This window comes from Scyliorhinus torazame, chromosome 3 (genome assembly GCF_047496885.1).
Source record: "Scyliorhinus torazame isolate Kashiwa2021f chromosome 3, sScyTor2.1, whole genome shotgun sequence".
Taxonomy (NCBI): domain Eukaryota; kingdom Metazoa; phylum Chordata; class Chondrichthyes; order Carcharhiniformes; family Scyliorhinidae; genus Scyliorhinus; species Scyliorhinus torazame.
Window position 1 is genome coordinate 331,535,304 of NC_092709.1, and position 24,631 is coordinate 331,559,934.

The 24,631-nt window shown below is 42.4% G+C and overlaps 1 protein-coding gene across 1 annotated transcript in view; it reads left to right on the top strand.

Moving 5' to 3' along the window:
- Positions 1-24,631, top strand: part of dnaaf9 (dynein axonemal assembly factor 9) — a 279,052-nt gene that overhangs the window by 147,326 nt on the left and 107,095 nt on the right. The window contains exon 21 of the mRNA XM_072497670.1: positions 980-1,083. Within this exon, the coding sequence (XP_072353771.1) occupies positions 980-1,083 (104 nt within the window). The remainder of the gene's footprint in view (positions 1-979; positions 1,084-24,631) is intronic.

The window sequence follows — 24,631 nt, forward strand, 5'->3', positions numbered from 1 at the left end:
ACCTTTTTGAAGTATTGGAGCGGTTTAATTTGGGGCCGGGGTTGTCGGTTGGATTAAAATATTGTACAGGGCCTCCAGGTCGAGTGCACGCACGAACACTACACTACAAGCCTGCACCGGGGAATGAGGCAGAAATGTCAACTGTACCCATTGCTTTTTGCATTGACGAATGAGCCATTGGCGATGGCGCTTGGGCTTCAATGGAGTGGAGGGGATTAGAGAGAGGGGGGCGTGGAACATAGTGTGTCCCTGTATGCGGACAACTTCGTGCTCTGTGCCATGGACCCGATTGCTAGCAGATAGGGTTATTGGGATTCTGGTGGAATATGTGTTTTCGGGACAAAAGCTTAATGTGGGAAAGAGCAAGGTGCTGGTCAGTGCCCAGGTACAGGAGGAGCGGGTTGGACAAGTTACTGTTCCCGTTGGTCAAGTCGAACTTTTGTTATTTTTTATACGGGTGGCACATAGTTGGGCGCTTGGGCGCAGCTACATAAATTGAATTTCAGGGTTCCAGAGGATCTGGGAGTGCAGGTGGGGAGAGAGGCTGATGTGTTGCTTGTTGCCTCCCTGATGGCCCTGAGTTAGATCTTGCTAGGGTGGTGGGATCCTGAGCTGCCCAAGGCAAGGGGGTGGGTGAGTGACTTGGCGGAATTCCTGCATCTAGAGAAGATAAAGTTAGTCGTTAAGAGAGTGGGAGGAGGGGATCCTCTTGAGGTGGCGGTTGTTCATCTCCTTTAAGGATCTGTAAACATTAGCGTTTGGGGATTTTTGCTTTTTGTTTTGTGTTGCAGTTATTATTTTGCTTTCTAGCTATAAAATGGGGCATGTGGGGTGTTTTAAGGTAGTGGGGAGGCTGTGTTATATGATAATTGAATACAGATGGTTGTACTTTGTGTTTTGTAAAGAAAATGAAAATGCCTTTAAGAAAAATATTAAATGAATAAGGCCAACTAATAAATTATATATATTTTTATTTTAGGGAAGCTCTTAATTTTATCAGAAGGAATCTTATTTATTCACCCTCGCTCTGGCAGCATGACAATTCCAAAGAACCACGTGGCTGCACTGAGGTATTATGATGGGGTAAGTGCCATTATCAGCAATTTAAAAAAGAATGCTTTGAAGTCGCATGCTGACTGAATCTCAGCGGAATTATTCAATATTGCTTCTCAGGTTTTTCACCATTTTAGTCACACATTCCAAAGGGGCCATCCAGGCCCGAGGGGAAGTCACAGGACAGCAGTGAGGTTAACATTGTGTTGAAGGCAAAAGTTGTAAGGAATGACTACTTAAGGTGAATTAGTATAGATTTTTCTGTAATGAATTCTTGTTTATTGAATTCAAGAAAAGGCAAAAGTCAATCACTGAGGCCCAAAACCTTGTGTTCTCAAATTAGATTTTTCTTTCAACGTCAATCAAGAAATATCAGTTCCATGATATTTTGTATTATAATGTTATCTCTACATTTGATCTTTTAAGAGAATCCCCACGTGAAATATGACAGCAAATCCTTTATGTATGTTGCTAATAATGCCAGTATCAGAATGATTTTTAAAAATTGTTTCACTTTTTCTTTAATTCATTTATGGGGTGAGGGAATCACTGGCAAGGCCAACAATTGTAGCCCATCCCTAATAGCGCCCTTGAGAGCAGTTAAGAGTCAACAATATTGATGTTGGTCTGGAGTCATATGTAGGCCAGACCAGGTAAGGATTAGCAGATTTCCATCCATTTTGGACATTAATGAATCAGATTTTTTTTTTTAAACAACCAATGATAATTGATTCTCACCATTACTAAGACTGGCTATCAATTCTAGAATTGAATTTAAATTTCACCAGCTGCTATGGTGGATTTGAAACTGTGCCCCCAGAGCATTAGCCTGGGTCACTAGATTATTAGTTCAGAGACAATACTATGCCACCGTCCACCAGAAACATTCTGAAGCAATAATGGTCTTGGATTATCAATATTATTTGCAAACTCAGCCTAAATGTAATCTCAGGTGAAAACTAAGAGCATGTATACTTTTGGGGTGATATGGCAATACTAACAAATGTAAAATTATTCTGCTAATTGGGAGTCCAAAACTAGAGATCATAAATATATGATTGTCACTAATAGATCTAATAGGGAATTCTTGACTAACTTCTTCACCCAAAGTGGAACATAACCACAATAGTGGAATAGTTATGTAAATGGGTGTATTTAAGGGGAAGCTTGATGAGCACATGGGCAAGAGATGATGCTGGCAGATGAGATAAAATAGAGATAGGAGGAGGTTCATGCAAAGCATAAACACTGGCATTGGACAGCTTGTTAATGGTATGTTCCTTATTGTGTTCGGAAACACAGGTGATGAGTATTGTTTGATGAAGTACTTTGAGCACATACAAATAGGAGATAGCTGGGACACTGGATGTGTGGGTGGAGAGCTGTGAAACTGAACAAAATCAATAAACTCTCAACAAAGATAAGCTCTACGTCTTGGTTTTGACTTCACATTAACTTTGATTCTATTAACACAGTTGGGCTGCAGTCTATCTTGTATGTTATTTTCTTTAATTAGCCATGTATTCCTTTTGCACAGTGGTTAGCACTGTTGCTTCACAGCTCCAGGGTGCCAGGTATGATTCCCGATTTGGGTCACTGTCTGTGCGGAGTCTGCACGTTCCCCCTGTGTCTGCGTGGGTTTCCTCCGGGTGCTCTGGTTTCCTCCCACAAGTACCAAAAGATGTGCTGTTAGGTGAATTGGACATTCTGAATTCTCCCTCTGTGTTCCCGAACAGGTGCCATAGTGTGGTGACTGGGGAATTTTCACAGTAACTTCATTGCAGTGTTAAATGTAAGCCTGCTTGTGACAAAGATTATTATTATTATTTTGGTACAGACTCCAGTAAATTAATTGCTTTTACAGAAAAGGTAGACTAATACTGCACACACTACTCCAGTTAAGGTCATTCCTATGCCAAACACAGTTTAAAAATATCTCTGGATTTCTATGTCATGAGAAAGACCTGACCAGAAGGGTTCACCATCAGTGGCTGAATATGGGATGGGATCAAATTGAAAAAGGGGACGTACAGTGCCAAAAATGTTACTGCTCGGCTTGAAGATTGGGAACATTTTGAAGACCTGCAAGGGATAAGAAAAATAGAGGGCAAAATTGCAGTTGGAAAGAAAACTAGCGGAGGTGATATGGTGGTGCTGTGGTTAGCACTGCTGCCTCAAGGCGGTGAGTCTGCAAAGGATATGAATAGGTTACTTGAGTGGGCAGAAAATTGGCAGATAGAGTATAAATTGGAAAATGTGAGGTTGTCCACTTTGGCATGAAGAAAAGAGAGGCAGAATATTCTTTAAATGGAAAGATCCTTGTACATGAATTGCAAAAAGCTAGCATGTGGGTACAGCAAGTAATTAGTGCAAATGGAATGTTGGGGGTGGAGTACAAAAATAGGGAAGCCTTGTTACAACTGTCTAGTACATTGATAAGACCACACCTAGAGTACCATGTACAGTTTTAGTCTCCTTACTTAAGGAGGGAACAGTTCAGAGCGGGTACACTCGACTGATACCTGAGATGAAGGTGTTGTCTTTTGAGAAAAGGTTGGGCCTATACCCACTGATGTTTTGAAGAATGACAGGTGATCTGATCAAAAAGATTCTGAGGGGCCTTGCCAGGGTGAGTGGTGAGAGGATGTTTGCTGGGAACTCCATTATAAACCCCCCTCCCCCCAAACCTTAGTTCTTTACGACATCCTTTGTTCTGTCAGTCAACCAATTTTACAGATGTAGGCCTAGTGCCCCCTTGAGCCTGTTGCGCCATTTGATAAGTACATGGCTGATCTGTTTGTGTTTCAAGTTCTTCATTTTCATCTAGCCCCAATAAAGTTAGATTCTTAATCGGCAAGGGAAGCAATCTATCTATGCCTTTTGGCTCAGATAAGCATGAGGTCAGGTGGTAATGGCTGGATCTGGTATAAAGAAAAAAGAACAAAACATGAATTGGATTCAATTTGAATTGTTTTTTGGAACAGGCGAGGAGCTGGATAAGGGGTTTACCCATGTCCACGCTCTGACTTTGTAACTCTGATAAAGGAATTAAAAAAAAAAAAAGAGTTCCAAAATTGCACAACCCTCAGAGAAAAAAATTCTCCTAAAAGGACAACCCTCCTTTTAAACCCTAATGCCCCCTCATTCTGGTCTCTTCCACAAGAGGAAACATCCTTTCCACGTCCACCTTGTTAGGACCATTCAGCATCTTGTGTATTTCAATCAAGTCAAGCCTCCTCTAAACTCCAGTGGAAATTAGCCTTGTCTCTAACCTTTCCTCATGGGACAACCTGCTCAATCTCTGAACCACTTCCAAATAATTCCTTAAATAAGAAGACCACAACTGTACACAACAAAATGTGGACTCACCAATGCCCTATATAACTGCTGCATGACACCCTTACTTTTATGTTCACTCCCTCTCCTAAAGAATAGTGTTCTTAATTATTTGCTGTACCTACACACTATGTATTTGAGACTCATGCATGAGAGCACCTAGAATTCTGCTGCTGTTTTCTGCTTTTTTAATTCTTCCTGTCAAAGTGAACAACTTGGAATACTGTGTACAGTTCTGGCCACCCTATTATAGAAAGGATATTATTAAACTAGAAAGAGTGCAGAAGACATTTACGAGGATGCTTGATGGTTTGAGTTATAGGGAGAGGCTGCATAGACTGGAACTTTTTCCCCTGGAGCGTAGAAGGCTTAGTGGTGATCTTATAGAGGTCTATAAAATAATGAGGGGCATAGGAAGGTAGATAGTCAACATCTTTTCCAAAAGGTAGGGGTGTCTAAAACTAGAGGGCATAGGTTTAAGAGAGATTCAAAAGGGTCAATGAGGGGCAATTTTTTCACACACAGGGTGGTGAGCATCTGGAACGAGCTGCCAGAGGCGGGTACAATTTTGTCTATTAACCAGCATTTACACAGTTATATGGGAAATCTGGTTACAGAAGGATATGGGCCAAAGGCTGACAATTGGGACTAGCTTAGTGGTAAAAACTGGGTGGCATGGACAAGTTGGGCCGAAGGGTCTGTTTTCATGCTGTAAACCTCATGACTATAATTTCACATTCTCCCACATAGTACTCCATTTGCCATATTTTTGCTTTCGCATTCAACCTATCTATCCATCTGCAACCTCCTTGTGTATCCATGTTGTTGCTATTCCTTTTATTCGGAGTCTGTTACGTGTGGCAACAAGTTGTTTTTCTCCATGTGAGCTACCTAATTTAATCACACACTCCTGTCCTGCATTCAAATACTTTAATGCTTTTATTTTTCAAGCAACTATCTAATTCCCATTTGAAGAATGGGGACTGCAGCTTCAGAAGTGATTTGTATCAGACAATTTCATATTCTGAATATATTCAGTAACAACACTTTTCTAACTTCATTATGATTGCTTTTTGAGAAATTTTAAGTTGTACCTTTTGTATTGGTCCTAATACTATCACTGATTACCTTTTAATAAATTTTCAGAATCTAGAATACCATTTTCTGATCATCCAGCAACCACTTTGGCTATCCTCAATATATATATATATATATATATATACCTATTTAAAACACTGGGGAGATGAGAATCTTCCAGATGGTGGGGGAGTCCAGAACCAAGGGTCATAATTTGAGGATAGGAGTAAACCTTTTGGGGACTAAGGTGAGGAGAAATTCACCCAGAGTGGTGAATTTTGAATTTACTACCACAAAAAGTTGATGCCAAAATATTGTGTAATTTTAAGAAGGAATTAGATATAGCTCTTGGGGCTAAAGGGATCAAAGGATATGGGGAGGAAGGCTCCAGGATATTGAATTTGATGATCAGCCATGATCATAATGAATGGAGGAGCAGGCTCGAAGGGCCGAATGGCCTCCTGCTTCTGTTTTCTATGTTTGTATGATGGGAGGAATAATCTGCTGATAAAATTGAAACAAAATGATTCCCAGTTTATTTACAGCTGGCTAAAAAGTAACATTTCACTAATGTGTGCTTTATTAAACGTGCAGTGGCTTTGTGCGCAAGGTCCTTGGGTTAAATTATTGAAAACAAAATGCTGGAAATACTTGGAAGGCTAGGCAGCATCTTTGGAGAGAGAAACCGTAATATTTCAGGCTGATGACCTGTCATCGAAAATGTCTGACATTGCTCAGCCAATTATAGGCTAACATTGGCTTTTGCCAATATTCTGCCAGCTATTTGTAGATCTCCTCAAACATGCACATTCTAGAGTCAAATGTAAACGCTATGTTGAAACAAACCAATTAATCCACCATTGCATTTGTGTAATGGTTATTGCACAAGGCTGACAAATGAAAGGTCATCAGTTCAAATTCCAGCATGGATAATTGTGACCATAAAAGACCAGGATATTGGTTAAAACTCAGGTATTTTCTTAATGCCCTTTAGGGAAAGAAACCATTTGCCCCTTATGGATTAGGGCTATACATGATTGGCTCTTAATGTCTCCTGAAAAGAGACATTAAGGAAAGAGCAACTTTGGAAAAATAAATCGCCTCAGAAGGTTCACTGAGCAATCAATGTGACTTTAACAGAGTCGCGCACAGGCTAAGAATGAATAATAAAGTTGTTCACCTGGAAAACTCTTCGCAAATTGAAGGTGGAAGAGTAAAGAAATTGGAAGGTGCAAACAATGATCCATAGTCATACTTGTGGTTGGTAGAACAGGCTGGATTATGGAACACATTTCAAAAAGGAAGGCAGTGACATAGTGGTATTGCCATTGGATTAGTAATCCGGAGACCCAATAATGCTCTGAGGACCTGGGTTTGAATCCCACCAGGGCAGATGTTGAAATTTGAATCCAATAGAAAATCTGGAATTAAAAGTCTCGTGATGACCTGATACCATTGTTAATTGTCGTAAAAATCCACCTGGTTCACGAATGTCCTTTTAGGGAAGGAAATCTCATCCTTGCCTGGCCGACATGTGACTCCAAATCCTCAGCAATGTGGTTGACTCTTAAATGCCCCCTGCAATAACCTAGCAAGCCACTCAGTCCAAGGGCAATTCAGGATGGGCAATAAATGTTGGCTCAGCCAGTGATACCCACATCCCATGAAAGAATGAGAAAAAAAGCAGACATTGGACCACTTGAATATGAATATGTGAATTTGGGGCTTGATGCTGCTGGTCAAAGGATCACTTGATTAGTTGGTCACAATGATGAATTTTGTTTTGAATGTTATTTCGCTTCGGTGGAGTTGAAAGGAGCAGGACTGTTACCAACTTCACAAAAGCTGTAAGCTCCTCTGTAGCCTGCTCCAAATGCTGCCGCCGCTTCAGTTCCTGCGACTAAGGTGAGGTCTGCTCGCGGCAAGATAGGCAGCCCAGAATTTATTTCTTAGAATGAACAAGCTGCCAGTGCACTACCACAGCTGGCAATTTGTCCCCAGTATGCAATGAGGACAAAGTTCTATTGCTGCTTTAACACAAGAGAGTATTGGTTGTTTTGCAATTTCAAGATGATCATACAAATATACTGTTCAGATACATATTTAACAACATGACATAAATTTGATGATTATTCATGCACATTCTAGCAGGAGTTACAAAAGTAGGAACACCAGTTGAATAGTTTCTACTCTCTTGCTGCCTTCTGTAACTCTGAGCATTAGTGGCACTTTCATATTTCACGAGTTGGGTTTGCTGGAATAAACTAACCCAGCATATACTTGAATGTTTAGCTGGTATCAAGTTATTACAAATTATTTTGATTTGCCCTTTCGGACTTAGATCTGTGTAAAATGTTGCGATAATGAGCTGCCAGATGTTGCGAACACCTGCTAGAGCTTAATTCTTGCAGCTGCCATTACTATAATGAAGTGTTAAATTGGATGAATATTCCTTTAAAATACTTTGTTTAAACTTTTTACAGCCTAACGAGCTGCTGCTGCGATTTAACCTTCTGATTTGTTTTAAATATTAAATTGTGTAGCCATTACTATGGTATTCATGGCAACTAATTGTCATGCTTTAAATTATTGACATTTTTCTCGGCAGTGTAAAGTTTTGAAGAATATTGTAACTGTTTTGTGATCTAGTTATGGGTAAGGTGGAGTATCATTCGATACAGACTAATGGTAACCGCTTTTAACTGAAGGTTACCAGGATGTTGTCTAGTATGGAGGGTATTAGCTATGAGGAGAGATTGAATAAACTGGGATTGTTCTCCCTAGAGAGACGAAGGCTGAGGGGCAACCTGATAGAAATTTATAAAGTTATTAGGGGTATAGATAGGGTGAACAGTTGGAGGCTTTTTCCCAGGGTGGAAATGACAATTACAAGGGGGCACAAGTTCAAGGTGAGGGGGAAAGGTTCAGTGGAGATGTGTGGAGCAAGTTTTTTTTTTTTTTTTTTTTTTTTACACAGGTGGACTGGAATGCACTGCCAAGTGAGGTGGTTGAGGCAGATATGTTAGCGACCTTTAAGACGTAACTGGATAGGCACATGAACAGACGGAGTATAGAAGGATACAGGCGGTTGATCTAGATAGAATATGTGAATCAGCGCAGGCTTGGAGGGTCGAAGGGCCTCTTCCTGTGCTGTTTTGTTCTTTGTTACAACTGCGGAAGTTTATTGTAATTCTAAAATTGAAAATTTGCTCATATTGCATAACAATATCTTTCACCTAATTTAAGGAATGAATTAACAGCTAGCTTCCATGGCTGGAGAGCAACTAGATTTGCAGGTTCAAGCTCACTCCAGAGACTTTACACTTAATCAAAATTGACACATCGGGCAGTGTCAGGGAGTGCAATATTGTTCAATCTGCTATTTTCATTAAACTTAGGCCTTTGCAGATGGACATAAAAGAACCCATGACACGATTCAGGGCTGTTTGTCTGCTGTTAAAATTGTGGAATCTTACAGCACAAACAAGAACCATTCAGCTCACGGTGACAGTATCAGCTCTGTAACAGTGGTATCCAGTTTGATCTCAAGGTGAGATCTAACCAACATCTAGCCAACATTTATCTGGTTACTTATCTCATTGCTGTTTTTGGAAACCGTGTGTACAAGTTGACTGCCGTGTTACTATTCATCAGTCAGTATACTTCAAAAGTATTTCATTAGCTGTGAAGTGCTTTGGGGCATCCTCATGATGATGGGTGGAATTCTCCTATTTTGAGACTAAATGCCGTGTGTTAGCTTCCGTCTGCTATTGAGTAAAGATTCAAGAGTTCTGCTCCTTTTCACAAACACCTTTTATTTTCCTTGAACACAGCTCTGTACAAAAACTCTTAACACCACATCACATGCTCCCAAAGATCACCTGCAGCCTCTTTACAAAGCAGTGTCAATTATTGGATACTTAACATCAATGAGACATCTAATTGCAATGACTCTTAAGCCATTCCTTAACAGTCTCCCCTTCCTTGAAGAAAAATAATAATTTGGTGAAAACAAAATTGCAAGAAACTCAAAAGCACGCATAATTCCCCCCCCCCTCTTTTTTTCCCCATTTTTGGAAGGAAAAAATCCAAAACAAACAGTCACAGAAACAGGCGCCCTTCATTAACAATACTCAAAGGTTTCTGTGAACTAGCCCCTCTTTTTGTAAAACAATCAGACAATTGATAGCTACTGTCGACCCATTTAAGTTTTGCTGTCTCCCCTCTGTCCAACATCTGCTTCAAACTTGCGATGTCTATCCGTAACTTTTTCTCATTCACATTTTTTTGAAGAATGCACATTTCTCCACAGGGATTTATTGTCACTGTATCACTCAATGGGTATGTTACCTAAAACCCCTAATCCCAAAATGTCTGTCAATATCTGCTATATAAAAAGCCATATCCACCGCCTCTACAAGACTTAACGTCTCAGCGGCCAAAGTGCTTTTGACCACTCTCCATATTTTCTTTGTTTCCCACACAAGAGGGCAACATTTACTATTGTTCCCCAGAAGGAAAATTGTAAAACCTCCTGCGCTTGAAACCCCATTACAAAAATTTGCATAGGACGCATCACTATAAACTGAGTTTCAAGTGCCTCCGTTCATCTAAAACCGGGAATCTCCAAACACATTTTTAGTTTGACCAACGCTTTATTTGCTCTCATTAGGTCTTCCACTTTAGGATCATTCATTTTCGTACTCCACTCTAAGACATCAAAACTAACGCCCGGTCTACTCTATCTACCTAACCAATTCAGTTGCCCAATTAAACCACTCAGTTGCTCTTTTTCCATCTTTGAAACCACTGCGTCTTTTTGTGAAACCTGACCACGACTAAATGCTATTGGACTGATGCTCTCCAAAGAAGATTGCTGACGTAAAGTTACACCGAATTTAGTCTGTCCGATTTCCAGTCCAATATGTTTAAATGCACCGGAAGCCTGACTTCCAACCCTGAATTATTTCCTTAACGCAGAGATTACAATAGCTTTGAAATCACTAGTCCCACCCCATAAAAAATCATCGACATGCATGATCAAGATGCCAGAAAGATTTCCTTTATAGTGTCAGTAAAACATTGCCAGATCTGCTTTCAACTGGCAACAGCCTAACTTTAACAAAACTGTATTTACCAAAAAATACCAGATTTTAGACGCATCATTTAATCCATATACACATTTGTTCAACTTCCAGAGTACCCCTTCTGTGTTGGCTGCCTGTTTAGGAGGACGGAGAAAAAAGTCTCTCTGAAGCTGATGCCCTTGCAAGATGGCAGCTTTTATATCTAGAGATTTGATTCCCATACCTTTGTGGCTAATATGGAGCCAAGAAGATCTTTAAAATAACCTTTCCTGCCATAGGTGAATCTACCCTTAAATCCTGATCTTCAAAGTTTTCTTCAAATCCCCTTGTCACAAGCCTGGCCGTTGCCTTCTAAGTTCCACCCGGAAGAACCTTTTCCATGCAAATCCATCTGTGGGATAGAGCTCTTTGTCCTCTATCCGGTACTTCCATGCATACCCCAAATTCACTCCAACTATGCAGTTCTTGCTGTGTGGCATCTTTGATAACTTTTTCATCTAATTTATTGGAGGCCACCAAAATCTCACGTGCCTGTGGGCTTCTACTCCTAATAGCATTCGTAGTCTTACCCATGTTCCGAGACCTTGACAAACTACGTCCCCTCTCCCGCCTGGTCTCTCGTTCTGTACTGCTACTGCTTGCTCTTTCCCTTCTGCTGTGGGATGTTCTTTCAATAGTTCTCAACGTTTTCCTGCGAACCTGTTGTTATGGGCCAGGGTTTAGAGAACACCAAAGTCTCTCATGGAGTTCACCTGACCTACAACGTTTAATAGATTTTGGTTATGAGGAGCACAAGGGCCCATTTTCCTTGGGCATTGTGCAAACGAGATCTTGAGTATTTTAAAATAAAACAATGTTTATTCTATGAATCCAGTAAACATTTTATAAACACACAGTAAACATCTTATCAACTACCAACACAAATACCTCTCCAAAGATACAGTACTCTATAGGTAACCCTTAATAACTTTCCTAACAACATGCATAAGCCAAACACCATTTTTCTACCAAAAACAGTAGGTTTGAGTTCCTTACAGAAAACAGGTATTACTTTGAAGTTATCAAGTGGTCTGGAGACATTCTTTGACATGCAGCGAGAGATATCAAAAATACACCACCTTTGTTTGAATGCAGCTCCGAACTGAAAACGAAACCAAAAAATTCAGATCCACAAAGCAGCTTCCAGCTCAAAACGAAAGTAAAAGACACAATCACAGTCCAGCTCCACCCACAGTGACATCACTGCAGCCATTTGATAAAACACACTTTTCTTAAAGGGACTCTCACATGACTGCTCACTATCCAATGTACTATCTGAACTGGCATTGCATTTCTGTGCCCTCCATTTTGAACTTCATGTTCCCAATCCATTGTCTTGACAACCTTCCCTGAATGCTGTACATTCAACCAGTGTTTATACTTGCCAGTGGCCTTCCCTGCTCTACTAATAACAGTTGCATCCTTCCATTGACTGGACCCTTCAGGCAAGTATGTCACTTTGGTACCAACTTTTGGCAGTTGTCCATTTGGACAAATGGACTGTTCTAATTCATCAGAAGGGTTGTGTTCCTCTGCAGAAACCCTGTCTATATCAGTTAACTGATCCTCATAGTTCTGTGACACATGTGTACCAGATGACCCTGGTTCCTTATCATGTCTGTCTGCTCTGTCTACATTTGAAAATTTGTAATGAACAAAGAAAAGTATAGCACAGGACAGTGGTCCAAGAAATGGCTGATGAAATTCAACGTGGGCAAGTGCGAGGTCTTGCACTTTAGAAAAAAGAATAGAGGCATGGACTATTTTCTAAACGGTGACAAAATTCATAATGCTGAAGTGCAAAAGGGACTTGGGAGTCCTAGTCCAGGATTCTCTAAATGTAAACTTGCAGGTTGAGTCCGTAATTAAGAAAGCAAATGCATTGTTGTCATTTATCTCAAGAGGCTTGGAATATAAAGGCAGGGATGTACTTCTGAAGCTTTATAAAGCACTAGTTAGGCCCCATTTAGAATACTGTGAGCAAGTTTGGTCCCCACACCTCAGGAAGGACATACTGGCACTGGAGCGGGTCCAGCGGAGATTCACACGGATAGAATCATAGAAGTTTACAGCATGGAAACAGGCCCTTCGGCCCAACCAGTCCATGCCGCCCAGTTTTTAACCATTAAGCTAGTCCCAGTTGCCTGCACTTGGCCCACAACCCTCTATACCCATCTTACCCATGTAACTATCTAAATGCTTTTTAAAAGACACAATTGTACCCGCCTCTACTACTACCTCTGGCAGCACATTCCAGACACTCACTACCCTCTGAGTGAAGAAATTGCCCCTCTGGGCCCTTCTGAATCTCTCCCCTCTCACCTTAAACCTATGCCCTCTAGTTTTAGACTCCCCTACCTTTTGGAAAAGATGTTGACTATCTACCTTATCTATGCCCCTCATTTTTTAAAGACTTCTATAAGATCACCCCTTAGCCTCCTACGCTCCTGGGAAAAAAGTCCCAGTCTATCCAGCCTCTCCTTATAACTCAAACCATCAAGTCCCGGTAACATCCTAGTAAATCTTTTCTGCACTCTTTCTAGTTTAATAATATCCTTTCTATAATAGGGTGACCAGAACTGCACACCGTATTCCAAGTGTGGCCGTACCAATGTCTTGTACAACTTCAACAAGACGTCCCAACTCCTGTATTCAATGTTCTGACCAATGAAACCAAGCATGCCGAATGCCTTCTTCACCACCCTGTCCACCTGCGACTCCACCTTCAAGGAGCTACGAACCTGTACTCCTAGATCTCTTTGTTCTATAACTCTCCCCAACGCCATACCATTAACTGAGTAGGTCCTGGCCTGATTCGATCTGCCAAAATGCATCACCTCACATTTATCTAAATTAAACTCCATCTGCCATTCGTCGGCCCACTGGCCTAATTGATCAAGATCCCGTTGCAATCCTAGATAACCTTCTTCACTATCCACTGTGCCACCAATCTTGGTGTCATCTGCAAACTTACTAACCATGCCTCCTAAATTCTCATCCAAATCATTAATATAAATCACAAATAACAGTAGACCCAGCACTGATCCCTGAGGCACACCACTGGTCACAGGCCTCCAGTTTGAAAAACAACCCTCTACAACCACCCTCTGTCTTCTGTCGTCCAGCCAATTTTGAATCCAATTGGCAACCTCACCCTGGATCCCGTGAGCTTTAACCATCTGCAACAACCTACCATGCGGTACCTTGTCAAAGGCTTTGCTAAAGTCCATGTAGACAACGTCTACTGCACTGCCCTCATCTACCTTCTTGGTCACCCCCTCAAAAAACTCAATCACATTTGTGAGACATGATTTTCCACGCACAAAGCCATACTGACTACCACGAATCAGTCCTTGCCTCTCTAAATGCTTGTAGATCCTGTCTCTCAGAATACCTTCTAGCAACTTACCTACTACAGACGTTAGGCTCACCGGTCTGTAGTTCCCAGGCTTTTCCCTGCTGCCCTTCTTAAACAAGGGCACAACATTCGCTACTCTCCAATCTTCAGGCACCTCACCTGTGGCTGCCAATGATTCAAATTTCTCTGTTGGGGGACCCGTAATTTCCTCCCTAGCCTCCCACAACATCCTGGGATACATTTCATCAGGTCCCGGGGATTAATCTACCTTTATGCGCTTTAAGACTTCCAGCACCTCCTCCTCTGTAATATGCACACTTCTCAAGACATCACTATTTATTTCCCATCTGATCCCAGGATGATCCCAGGAATGGTAGGCCTAACATACGATGAACGTCTGAGGATCCTGGGATTATATTCATTGGAGTTTAGGAGGTTGAGGGGAGATCTAATAGAAACTTACAAGATAACGAATGGCTTAGATAGGGTGGACGTAGGGAAGTTGTTTCCATTGGCATGGGAGACTAGGACCCGGGGGCACAGCCTTAGCATAAAAGGGAGTCACTTTAGAACAGAGATGAGGAGAAATTTCTTCACCCAGAGAGTGGTGGGTCTGTGGAATTCATTGCCACAGAGGGCGGTGGAGGCCGTGACGTTGAGTGTCTTTAAGACTGAAGTTGATAAATTCTTGATTTCTCGAGGAATTAAGGGCTATGGAGAGAGAGTGGGTAAATGGAGTTGAAATCAGCCATGATTGAATGGTGGAGTGGACTCGATGGGCCGAATGGCCTTACTTCCACTCCTATGTCTTATGGTCTGATAGAAACAGGCCCTTCGGCCCTCCAGGCCCGTGCCGACCATGCTGCCCGATTAAACTACAATCTTCTACACTTCCTGGGTCCGTATACCTCTATGCCTGGAACTCGCTACCGGAGGAGGTAGTGGAAGCAGGGACGATAGGGACATTTAAGGGGCATCTTGACAAATATATGAATAGGATGGGAATAGAAGGATACGGACCCAGGAAGTGTAGAAGATTGTAGTTTAGTCGGGCAGCATGGTCGGCACGGGCTTGGAGGGCCGACGGGCCTGTTCCTGTGCTGTACATTTCTTTGTTCTTTGTATTCCCATCCTATTCATGTATTTGTCAAGATGCCCCTTAAATGTCATTATCGTCACTACTTCCACCACCTCCACCGGTAGCGAGTTCCAGGCACCCACTACCCTCTGTGTAAAAACACTTGCCTCGTACATCTACTCTAAACCTTGCCCCTCGCACCTTAAACCTATTCCCCCAAGTAATTGACCCCTCTACCCTGGGGAAAAGCCTCTGACTATCCACTCTGTCTATGTTCCTCATAATTTTGTATACCTCTATCAGGTCTCCCCTCAACCTCCTTCGTTCCAGTGAGAACAAACCGAGTTTATTCAACCGCTCCTCATAGCTAATGCCCTCCATACCAGGCAACATTCTGGTAAATCTCTTCTGCACCCTCTCTAAAGCCTCCACATCCTTCTGGTAGTGTGGCGACCAGAATTGAACACTATACTCCAAGTGTGGCCTAACTAAGGTTCTATACAGCTGCAACATGACTTGCCAATTCTTATACTCAATGCCCCGGCCAATGAAGGCAAGCATGCCATATGCCTTCTTGACCACCTTATCCACCTGTGTTGCCCCTTTCAGTGACCTGTGGACCTGTACACCTAGATCTCTCTGACTTTCGATACCCTTGAAGGTTCTACCATTCACTGTATATTCCGTACCTGCATTAGACCTTCCAAAATGCATTACCTCACATTTGTCCAGATTAAACTCCATCTGCCATCTCTCCGCCAAAGTCTCCAAACAATCTAAATCCTGCACTATCCTCTGACGGTAGTCCACATCGCTATCCGCAATTCCACCAACCTTGTGTCGTCTGCAAACTTACTAAACAGACGAGTTACATTTTCCTCCAAATCATTTATTTATATATATATATATATATATATATATATTACAAACAGCAAAGGTCCCAGCACTGATCCCTGCGGAACACCACTAGTCACAGCCCTCCAATTAGAAAAGCATCCTTCCATTGCTACTCTCTGCCTTCTATGACCTAGCCAGTTCTGTATCCACCTTACCAGCTCACCCCTGATCCCGTGTGACTTCACCTTTTGTACTCGTCTACCATGAGGGACCTTGTCAAAGACCTTACTGAAGTCCATATAGACAACATCCACTACCCTGCCTGCATCAATCATCTTTGTGACCTCTTCGAAAAACTCTTATCAAGTTAGTGAGACACGACCTCCCCTTCACAAAACCATGCTCCCTCTCACTAATACGTCCGTTTGCTTCCAAATGGGGGTAGATCCTGTCTCGAAGAATTCTCTCCAGTAATTTCCCTACCACTGACGTAAGGCTAACTGGCCTGTAATTCCCTGGATTATCCTTGCCACCCTTCTTAAACAAAGGAACAACATTGGCTATTCTCCAGTCCTCCAGGACATCACCTGAAGACAGTGAGGATCCAAAGATTTCTGTCAAGGCCTCAGCAATTTCCTCTCTAGCCCCCTTCAGTATTCTGGGGTAGATCCCATCCGGCCCTGGGGACATATCTACCGTAATATTTTTCAAGATGCCCAACACCTCGTCTTTTTGGACCTCGATGTGACCCAGGCTATCTACATACCCTTCTCCAGACTCAACATCCACCAATTCCTTCTCTTTGGTGAATACTGATGCAAAGTATTCATTTAGTATCTCGCCCATTTCCTCTGGCTCCACACATAGATTCCCTTGCTTATCCTTCAGTGGGCCAACCCTTTCCCTGGCTACCCTCTTGCTTTTTATGTACGTGTAAAAACCCTTGGGATTTTCCTTAACCCTATTTGCCAATGACTTTTTGTGACCCCTTCTAGCCCTCCTGACTCCTTGCTTAAGTTCCTTCCTACTTTCCTTATATTCCACACAGGCTTTGTCTGTTCCCAGCCTTTTAACCCTGACAAATGCCTCCTTTTTCTTTTTGACGAGGCCTACAATATCTCTCGTTATCCAAGATTCCCAAAAATTGCCGTATTTATCCTTCCTCCTCACAGGAACATGCCGGTCCTGAATTCCTTTTGACTGACACTTGAAAGCCTCCAACATGTCAGATGTTGATTTGCCCTCAAACATCCGCCCCCAATCTATGTTCTTCAGTTCCCACCTAATATTGTTATAATTAGCCTTCCCCCAATTTAGCACATTCACCCTCGGACCACTCTTATCCTTGTCCACCAGCACTTTAAAACTTCTGAACTGTGGTCACTGTTCCCGAAATGCTCCCCTACTGAAACTTCTACCACCTGGCTGGGCTCATTCCCAAATACCAGGTCCAGTACAGCCCCTTCCCTAGTTGGACTGTCTACATATTGTTTTAAGAAGCCCTCCTGGATGCTCCTTACAAACTCTGCCCCGTCCAGGCCCCTAGCACTAAGTGAGTCCCAGTCTATAATGGGGAAGTTGAAGGCTCCCATCACAATAACCCTGTTGTTTTTACTCTCTTCCAAAATCTGTCTACCTATCTGCTCCTCCATTTCCTGCTGGCTGTTGGGAGGCCTGTAGTTAAACCCCCAACATTGTGACTGCACCCTTCTTATTCCTGATCTCTACCCATATAGCCTCACTGCCCTTTGATGTGTCCTCCAGTAATACAGCTGTGATATTCTCCCTAATCGGTAGCGCAACTCCGCCACCCCTTTTACATCGCCCGAAACATGTAAATCCTGGAACGTCTAGCTGCCAATCCTGTCCTTCCCTCAACCAGGTCTCTGTGATGGCAACAACATCATAGTTCCAAGTACTAATCCAAGCTCTAAGTTTACCTGCCTTACCTGTAATCCTTCTTGCATTAAAACATATGCACTTCAGGTCACCAGATCCGCTGTGTTCAGCAACTTCTCCCTGTCTGCTCTGCCTCAGTCATACTGGCCCTATTCCCTAGTTCTCCCTCAATGCCCTCACCTTCTGACCTATTGTTCCCGTGCCCACCCCCCTGCCATACTAGTTTAAATCCTCCCGTGTGACAGTCGCAAACCCCGCGGCCAGGATATTTATGCTTCTCCAGTTTAGATGCAACCCGTCCTTATACAGGTCACACCTGCCCCGGAGAGCTCCCAGTGGTCCAGATAACGGAAACCCTCCCTCCTACACTAGCTGTTTAGCCACTTGTTTAGCTGCTTTGTCTTTCTATTTGGAGCCTCACTGGCACGTGGCACAGGGAGTAATCCCGAGATTACAACCCTAGAGGTCCAGTCTTTTAGCTTTCTGCCTAGCTCCGTGAACTCCTGCTGCAGCACCTCATGCCCCTTCCTGCCTATGTCGTTGGTACCAATATGTACAACGACCTCTGCCTGTTTGCCCTCCCCCTTCAGGATGCCCGCTACCCGTTCGGAGACATCCTGGACTCTGGCACCAGGGAGGCAACATACCATCCTGGAGTCTCTTTCACGTCCACAGAAGCGCCTATCTGTGCCCCTGACTATAGAGTCCCCTATGACTATTGCTGTTCTGCGCTTTGACCCTCCCTTCTGAACATCAGAGCCAGCCGTGGTGCCACTGCTCTGGCTGCTGCTGTTTTCCCCTGATAGGCTATCCCCCCCGACAGTATCCAAAGGGGTATACGTGTTCGAGAGGGGGACAACCACAGGGGGTTCCTGCACTGACTGCCTGCCCTTTCTGGTGGTCACCCATTTCTCTGCCTGCACCTTGGGTGTGACCACATTTATATAACTGCTATCTATGACGCTTTCCGCCACCTGCATGCTCCTAAGTGCATCCAACTGCTGCTCCAACCGAACCATGCGGTCTGTGAGGAGCTCCAGTTGGGTGCACTTTCTGCAGATGAAGCCATCCGGGACCCTGGAAGCCTCCCGGACCTGCCACATCTCACAGTCGGAGCACTGCACCCCTCTAATTGACATTGCGTCAATTAATTAGTAAATTAAATTTAAACGTTTTTTTTTTTAAAGTTACTGTTAACTATATGTTTCCTAGCACTAGAGTTCTACTATAAATATGAAAGCTAAATACAGTACTCTCCGATCTCTGGCATAGATACCCCTCTAAATTATAATTAAGTAATTATGTTTAATTAGTTTAACAATGCTTAATTTTTTTAATTTCGTGCAGATTCCCAACCAGCCAATCAGGTCACAGCTTTTCTGTGTCACTTCAGTCCCCCCCCCCCCCCCCCCCCCCCCACACACAATTTGAAAGGTAATACAAGTAAAAATGAATAAAAATCACTTACTTACCTTCCGAGGGTCTCAGATGCTCTCTGGTTCTCTCCCTGCAGATTTAAAGTTACAGGCCAGAAGAAATAGAGAGAACAAAACAGTAGAGAAAAAGCACCTTCTTCCACTCTGCACCGAATTACCTCACTGCACCAAATTACCAAGTTCCAAATTCCCACTCTGGATATGTCTCACTGCGGTTGTGTCTCCTTCACATTACCCTTGTTGAATGTACCCTAAAAGTCTGATTGCCATGTTGCAAAACATTTGTTTTGCCATCTATGACTATGATCTTCCCTGGGTCTTTCCATTCATTACAATTGTCTATCTTATAGTAAACCATGTTTCCATGATGATAAAATGTTATTTGATGGCCGTATATTATGCCTTAAAGCTCTGCAAATTCTTTCAAAGTCTTCTGCTTCCAAAAAAGCTTTTGTACTGCTATGTAATGCATTTAAATGCTCAGCAAAGGCAGAGCTAATTGTTGTCCCTTCCCAGCTGGAGGCTGGTCATCCAAATGGATGGAATTTTAGAATTTTACCAAACACTAATTGATGGGGACTATAGCCCCCAACCATCTGCAATGAATTCTTCGTGTGTATTTTCCGGAGCATGTCATCTATTACAGCATGGATTCTTTTACACGCACACCATTACTAAATGGACTTTCCACAGCCGTCTACATAACTGTGATATTCACGTTTTCACACATCCCTAAATTCATCATGAGCAAATTCTCCCCCATTGTCTGTAAGGAATTGTGCCGGTGGGCCCATTCCTGTCCCTATCCATTTTTCCACGATTTCGTCCAGAATTACACTCTTTTCCTTACTTCGTACAATAGTAGATTGACTAAATCTGGTTGCTAAATCTACAAATGCAAAATAAATATATTGTTGGCTTTATCCCAGATCTTAAGGTCCATGGCCACAATGTCGTTATACTCCCTGGCCAAAGGTAGGGTTACTGTGTTGGTGTCCTTCTGAACTTCCTATAAACCTCACAGCGATAACTAACCTGTTCCATCAGATTAGTATAGTCTTCATCCCTTACCCCTGCATCCTTTAATACATTTTTCAGCATCCGAGGAGACGGATGCACAAATTGCCTGTGCAGTTTTAATACAACAATCTTTTTATCCGCTGAAGTCCCATTTCCAGCTGTCAATAAAACATCCTTAAGAACTGCACTTGAAATATTATTTGCCAGTAATGGAATACAATAGTGTCCCGACTGTGTAAGTCTACCGTCTTTCCAAAAGTTGTTGTCCTATCCTGTTCCATATCCAGTTTCATGTGTGCTTTCTTCATCAACAGTCTGCTCAGAAGCAAAGGTATCTCACTTGATACAACCTCTGTGCTAATGAAATAATTCACTCCGGCAATATTGCAAAGGATTACCACTCTTTTCAGCGACTTCAGAGTATTATCATCACCAAACCTGAAACTTGTGGAACTTTCAAATTCCTTAACCTTGTTACGATTTTCAGCATTCAAAGAGTCCAGGTAACATTTTAACCAGTCAATTCCACACACGGTTGATGTGCAGCCACTGATCAATACAGCACAGTTGAAGGATTCTGCAACCAACACCCTCATTACCGGCATAAAACTGTTTGTTAATAGGATAATGCCTTCTTTCTGGTCACTATCTTTTCCTCTTCTGACTCTTCCGTGTCTTTGTGTCGCTTCAAACACTTTATTATAACGTGTTGGACGGTTGAAAGGGTAATGGTATTGAGAGTCACACCGAAAACATCGATTTATCATACCCTGGGCATTTCTGGGGTTAATTTTCCTATTACCATTTTCCATGTCCCTCCTCCTTTTATCGGTTTTGAATCGGGTTCTGTCCTCATAATTTCCAGGTCCCGATTTATACACTCTTAACCTGTTTGTAGCCGTATAATCTCGCCATCCTGTCTGCAGTGTATCTTCCATAGTCTGCTTTATTGCTGACTGACCCATTTTTGTCATAATAGCCATAGGATTTGAATGTATCCCCAGAAACTTCTTTAAGGCTTCTATCATCTGACCAAATAAGGTATCATTATCTGCAAACATAACTCCTGTCAAAACTAGGAGCCTATCCATATTGGTCATTCTAGCACAGTCCAGTAACTTCAATGCCAACACAGACTGTGGAAATTCCAGGCGGTGTTTGTGCAGCCTTCTGTCTCGTCTGCTAAATTCCATGATATAGTCCTCAATAGAGATATCCTCTGTTTTCCGGAATCTATATTTCCGACCAGGCTTCATATGCACTTAACAAGTCATCCTTTTGATAAATCTTACCCATAAAACGCAGTAGAATCTCCAGACCTCCTTCTGAGTATAACTCTTCCAATTCCAGTTTAGAAAACACTTTGCTTCGGATTTTACTCTCATAAGGTAGAAAATGAGCCAATGCCATACCTTGTTTCCTCTTTCCAAAGGCAGTTACCTTAGTCCACATAACAACTTCACTTCTTCATTGGTCGTATGAGCCCCTTTCAGAAAATAATGGTCAATAGTCATATCCGGACATCTTTATTCGAGGTTCAGCCACATAAATATATATATTTTTTTCTTCCTTCTCACTCACTCCTTGGTTGATGCAGAATCTTTTTTTACCTTCTGGAAAAGTTGTTTCTTTCAAACCTTTACATTTGCACAGGAACCATCCTCTGCTACCATTGTTGTTGTGTAAAGATTCAAGAGTTCTGCTCCTTTTCACAAATACCTTTATTTTCTTTAAACACGGCTCTGTACAAAAACTCTATCACCACATCACATGCTCCCAAAGACCACCTACAGCCTCTTTAAATATCGGTGTCAATTATTGGATACTTAACATCAATGAGGCATCTAATTGGAATGACTCTTAACACTGGGGGCGGGGCATGGAGTGTTTCCTACTGCAGTGACTGGCAGGAAAACACAGCAAATCTTCTGGTCCGACGTTATTGATTATGCACCCAGGTGTTTTATGCCACATTCATGGCGGAGCACGCCTGGATGGCATGTCGTTCACCATAGTGTCTAGGTGCCATTTTGAAAATTTATCCAACATCACTGACATCATTGAAGAAAGAAAGTGACAGGTTGAAAATAAAGGTAGATCTCTGGGAACACTGGGGCCAGAAGATGGATCTCCTTGAGAACGAAGATGGATTTCTAGGAACTTTTTCAAAGCCTCTGCCAATTCCTTATTTCCCATGGTCCCACTCTCTACGGGACTAATGGTCACTTTTGATACTCTTTCCCTTTTTATATACTTGTAGAAGCTTTTACTGTCTTGTTTTTATATTTCTTCCTGGTTTTCTCTCGTATTCCAATTTCCCCTCCCATTACTTTTTTAAATCATCCTTTGGTTTCTACAACTTTCCCAATTTTCTGCATTGTCACTAATCTTTGCCTCGTACAGATTTTCTTTCGATTTGCTACCCCTTCACTTTCTTAGATAGCCATACTTGATGCATCGTTTTTGTAGTCTTTCTCAATGGAATATATCTTTGTTCAGAGTTATAAAATATCTCTTTAAATTTCTTCCGCTGCTCCTCCACCACCTTCCCTTTTAACCTATTTCCCTAGTCCACTTTAGTAAACTCTTGTCTTTATATTCTCGTCATTACCTTTTCTTAAGTTGAAGACACTAGTTATGGATCCAGATTTCTCACTCTCAAGTTGAATATGACCTGCTACCATGTTATTGCCTAAAGGAGCATTCACTATGAGGTCTTTAATTAATCCTGTCGCATATTACCAGGCCCAAAATAGTCTTTTCCCTGGTTGCTTCCAGAACATATGAAGTCTTTAATCCTGTGGCATTACATATCACCAGGCCCAAAATAGCCTGTTCCCTGGTTGCTAAGAAACTGCCCTGAATGCACTTTGCCCGTCATAATTGCTGTATGTTTTTTCAAGCTCCCAATATTTCTGTCCTGTGGACCCCCACTGGTGACTTATTTGCTATTTCTTGTCTCCATCCAAATTGATTGCACATCTTGATCTTCTAAACCAAGATCACTTCTCCCTACTGTACTGATCTCAGCTTTGGTTAACAACTACTCCACCTCCTTTCCTGCTTTCTTTCACAATGTCAAATACCCTTGAATTCTCAGGTGCCAGCTGTTGTCACTGAGCCATTACAGTGGTTGCAATCATACCTTCATTTATTTCTATTTGTGCTATCAAATCATCCATCATTTATTGAATGCTGCGAGCATGCAAATTAAGAGCTTTTAATTCTGTCTTTTTACAGTTTTTTTGCCCACCCTGACCTTATTTTCTGGTGCATTATGTTTGTGTGCCTTGTCTCTTCCTGTCAAACTCTTGTTGTCATTATCCTGCACTATTTCTTTGTCCTCTCTTTTTAATTTCCAACTCTCCCCTTGTGATCTTTCCACCTCCTTCCCTACTTAGCTTAAAGCCCACTCTGCAGCCCTAAAGCCCAGGCTTTACAATTATCAAGCACTCTGGTCCCAGCGTGATTCAGGTGAAGGCCATTCCGATGGATGACTGTCTTTGGCTCCCTCTTTCAGACCACTTTTTTTTGTAAAGGGTCAGAACAGCACAACATGCTCCTAGCCCCCTCCACCTGGCGTGATCAGGATCTTGCCCAGAAAGGGTGAGAAACTGATCACTGCTCATTTGCTTTCATATTAACCTCATTAGTAAGATTCAATGTATGTAGCGGCCTCCCAGTATTTCTCTTCCCCACCCTACCCCCAAAAAGCAGTAAGTATCCCGGGTGCAAATCATCCCTCTCCACTTACCACCAGGGAGCACGCGGACACACTGCTGGCTAGATTCTGTGAGCTGAGGGTTGGGGGGGCTCGGCTGGGCTGCAGGGGGCCAGGTCGGAGGTCTCCACTGGGATGGGAGTCACTTTGGATTTGTGAAGTCTTGAAACTTGCTTTCCATCATTTATAACACCCCATAACCGGGCAAAGCGCAGCTGCTGTAGCCTGTCTGTTCTAAAATCCTGTCGCAGGACAGAACCATTCTCCACCTTGTTTCTTGGAGAAACAACTCACTACCCTTGCAGTTTCAATAGGCTCTGTGGTTTTAATGTTGCAGTATGTCTTTTATCACTTTGTACTTGATTGTTTGCATTCAATTTCACACCCATTGACTTTTACAAGCCTCTTGATTGACAGCTGAAGACTGTCTCAAAGGTTGTTTGTATTTATAACACTTCACTCTGAAGTATTCCTCTTTTGAGCAGTGTCCAGTCTGACTGCATTTTTTCCAAAGTGGATTTTCTTCCAATCTGAAGTGCTTCCTAGAAAGAACAGGATTTTTTTAGACTGGATCATTTTCAACCTCTGGTGCTTGGATAGCATGCCTGCACTGGCGGAACTTTCCCATCATAGAAGCAGCTGGCACCACTTGGACATTATAAAATGCAAGGGTTCTTCCATGTGGACCTT